The sequence below is a fragment of the Microtus ochrogaster genome, linkage group LG2 (genome assembly GCF_000317375.1).
Source record: "Microtus ochrogaster isolate Prairie Vole_2 linkage group LG2, MicOch1.0, whole genome shotgun sequence".
In the NCBI taxonomy this organism is placed as follows: Eukaryota; Metazoa; Chordata; class Mammalia; order Rodentia; family Cricetidae; genus Microtus; species Microtus ochrogaster.
The window spans coordinates 52,120,524-52,123,461 of record NC_022028.1 but is presented as its reverse complement, the minus strand read 5'-3'; the positions used below and the strand labels follow the sequence as shown (position 1 = coordinate 52,123,461).

The 2,938-nt window shown below is 54.3% G+C and overlaps 1 protein-coding gene across 1 annotated transcript in view; it reads left to right on the top strand.

Annotated features, from left to right (window-relative positions):
• Window positions 1–2,938, top strand: part of Def6 (DEF6, guanine nucleotide exchange factor) — a 26,251-nt gene that overhangs the window by 8,138 nt on the left and 15,175 nt on the right. The window contains exons 2-4 of the mRNA XM_005360361.2: window positions 579–719; window positions 1,170–1,355; window positions 2,677–2,913. Coding sequence (XP_005360418.1) covers window positions 579–719; window positions 1,170–1,355; window positions 2,677–2,913 — 564 coding nt within the window. The remainder of the gene's footprint in view (window positions 1–578; window positions 720–1,169; window positions 1,356–2,676; window positions 2,914–2,938) is intronic.

The following is a 2,938-nucleotide window of genomic DNA, read 5'->3' as shown; positions in this document are numbered from 1 at the left end:
TTTCTCACGAGCATCCTTTGAGCCTTCCCTAGCTCCCTTACCTGCTCACTAGGGCCCTCCCCAGATCGGACTCACCGGGGTGCGAATGGCAGCCTGAATACTGAGTTGTGATTAGAAGAGATCAAGTCAAGGGTTTTGCCCTGGAATGGCCTCCTGCCTCCCTGTAGATAGCCTAGCATTTGTGGGGGCGTTGGAATTTTGCCACACGAGCTTGGAATCTCAAGTTCCCATTCACTCCCTTACTGAGCAGCCAGGAGCTTGAGCCCTGGTTTATAGAAAGAAGCTTCCAAGTCATAATTAAATAATTGGAGAGGGTGCCGTTTGTTTCCCGGGTTTGAATCCCAGCTCTGCCCATGAGTAGGACCTGAAGATTTCGTCATCTGTCGCCCAGGGACATGGAGCGTCGCTATGGGGGTGCTATGAATGATGGGAAGTGCAGAGTGTGCTCCTGTCTCCTGTGTGGCGCCCGAAGAGAACTTAGCCAGAGCAGGGTGGGGGTGAACGGACAGGCCAATGGAATCAGTCCTTTGGTCAAGGCCTGATTGGGTGCAGGAAAGCAAACTGTCGCTCTGTTCAAGGTGCTGTCCCACAACCTGTACACGGTCCTGCACATCCCCCATGACCCCGTGGCCCTGGAGGAGCACTTCCGGGATGACGACGATGGCCCTGTGTCCAGTCAAGGCTACATGCCCTACCTCAACAAGTACATCCTCGACAAGGTGGGGAACGCCCCTCCCCTAGGACCCCCAATACCTAGTTTTCTATTCCGGCTCTCCACTCCCACTTCTGTCCACGCTGCCATCCTCGCGCCTCCATCTCCATTCCCCTCCTCAGTCACCTGCCCCCCACTGCCCGTCCTCTGCTTTAGCTTCCGCACCCCTCCCCCCGCCAATCCCCCTAACCTGCACCCAGCTCATCTCATCTGTCACCCTCTGTGCAGGTTCTCCTCAGCTGTCCTGCCCCCTAGGGTTCCCCTCCTTTCTCTCCCTTGGCCGAGGAACTAGCTTCACTGTTGCCAGGGAAATCAGGGGGAGGAAGTGGAGACCTTGGTGAAGTGCCTGAGCCAGCTTGAGTTCAGTCTTGGGCTCGGCAGGCATGGAGGGCGGGGCTTACGGATGGAGCGGGGACGAGGCGTGAGGCAGCTGGCTAACTTGCAGGCTTCATGACAGGTGGAGGAGGGGGCTTTCGTTAAAGAGCACTTTGATGAGCTGTGCTGGACACTGACGGCCAAGAAGAACTATCGAGCAGATAGCAATGGAAACAGCCTGCTCTCCAATCAGGATGCCTTCCGTCTCTGGTGCCTCTTCAACTTCCTGTCTGAGGACAAGTACCCGCTGATCATGGTTCCCGATGAGGTGAGGGTGACGTCAGATACAGGGATTGAGTCACTCAGGGCCAAGTTCCTGGTAAAGCCGGGAAGGAAAACAGGTTGTCTATGCGCCTTCCCAATCCCCTTTCTCCATGCGGGTCAGCCCCACCTGACTGCCTCTGGGTAGCGAGAGAGAACTATCAACAGTGCGCATCGCCTCGGCCGCCTCCAAACTACGTTTGCATCAGGGTTCTCTAAGGAGGAAAACGAGCCACAAATGTTTACGTTCTGCATCAGTACAAATGCCCCGCACACTGATGAGAGCATTCAGATGGAACAGCGGATTCTTAGGTGCGGTGCAATCTAGGAAGGTGCTTTGTTAAGGAAAGTGGGTGGGGGTGTTCTCTCAGACAGGAAGTAACTCTGGTTATGCAAAATGGACAGCCAAGTCTGGCCTTGGCCTCAGAGGGTTTCTTTTCTTTTAACTGGTGAGCCAGACCAATTCCAAAGATGTAGGGCATGCTGGGGGAAGAGGCTTGGAGTCTGGACCCTTTCTTAGTTCTGGGGGATCGCTGAGAGCTGAACCAAGGCCTTCTACTAAACCGCCACTGGAGGTCCAGAGTAAGATCCCTAAAGAGTCTTTTAAGACGACTGGGGCCAGGGTGGACTCTAACCAGGTCCCTGCCAGTCGGGGCAAGGCGGCCCCTCAGAGAGTAGGGAGGTTCTTTCTGCTGTGTGAGAGCAAACTGCAGCAGGATGTACCCCAACCACCACTTCCTGTGCCTCTGCCTTAGGTTTCCTGTCCCTGCCCTGCTTACCCCCAGCCCGAGTTCCATTGCTCTCCCCAAGGGAAGGACCTCAAGGGCTGGGGACTGGCTTCAGGATCAGAAACCCAAGCGCTGGTTGCCTCCCACTTGCCCTGTGACTTGAAGGAAGTCGCTTTCCACCTTGGCCCTTCCTTCCTTGTTTGTCATAGGCAAAGTAGAGAGTGTTGAGTAGAAGGGTTTTTTTTGTCTTTTGGTTTTTTTTTTTTTTTTTTTTTTTTTTTTTTTTTTTTTTTGGTTTTGGTTTTGGTTTTTTGAGACAGGTTTCTCTGTGTAGCTCCCTCTAGCTGTCCTGGAACTCGCGCTGTCTCTGCCTCTCGAGTGCTGGGATTAAAGTTGTGGCACCACCACGCAGCACATGACTTCTATGTTATGGCAGAAAGGAGGTGGACTTAGCATAGGGAAGAGGGAGGCTGACTTAGGTGTGCTAGGGTCCTAGGTTCCCTCTCAAATCTCTCCCCTGTTTCCACATGTATGTGGGTTCCCACGCTCTTGTCCTCTGGAGGTGCTGCTGACGTCACCTGGCCTCCCTCTCCCTTTCAGGTTGAGTATCTGCTAAAGAAACTCCTGGGCAGCATGAGTATGGAGATAGGCTTGGGCGAGCTGGAAGAGCTGCTGGCCCAGGAAGCTCAAGCAGTTCAGACCTCTGGGGGTCTCAGCGTCTGGCAGTTCTTAGAGCTCTTCAATTCCGGCCGCTGCCTGCGGGGTGTGGGTCGGGACTCCCTCAGCATGGCCATCCAAGAAGTCTACCAGGAACTCATCCAAGATGTCCTGAAACAGGTCAGCCTGAGAGGATCATTTGGAG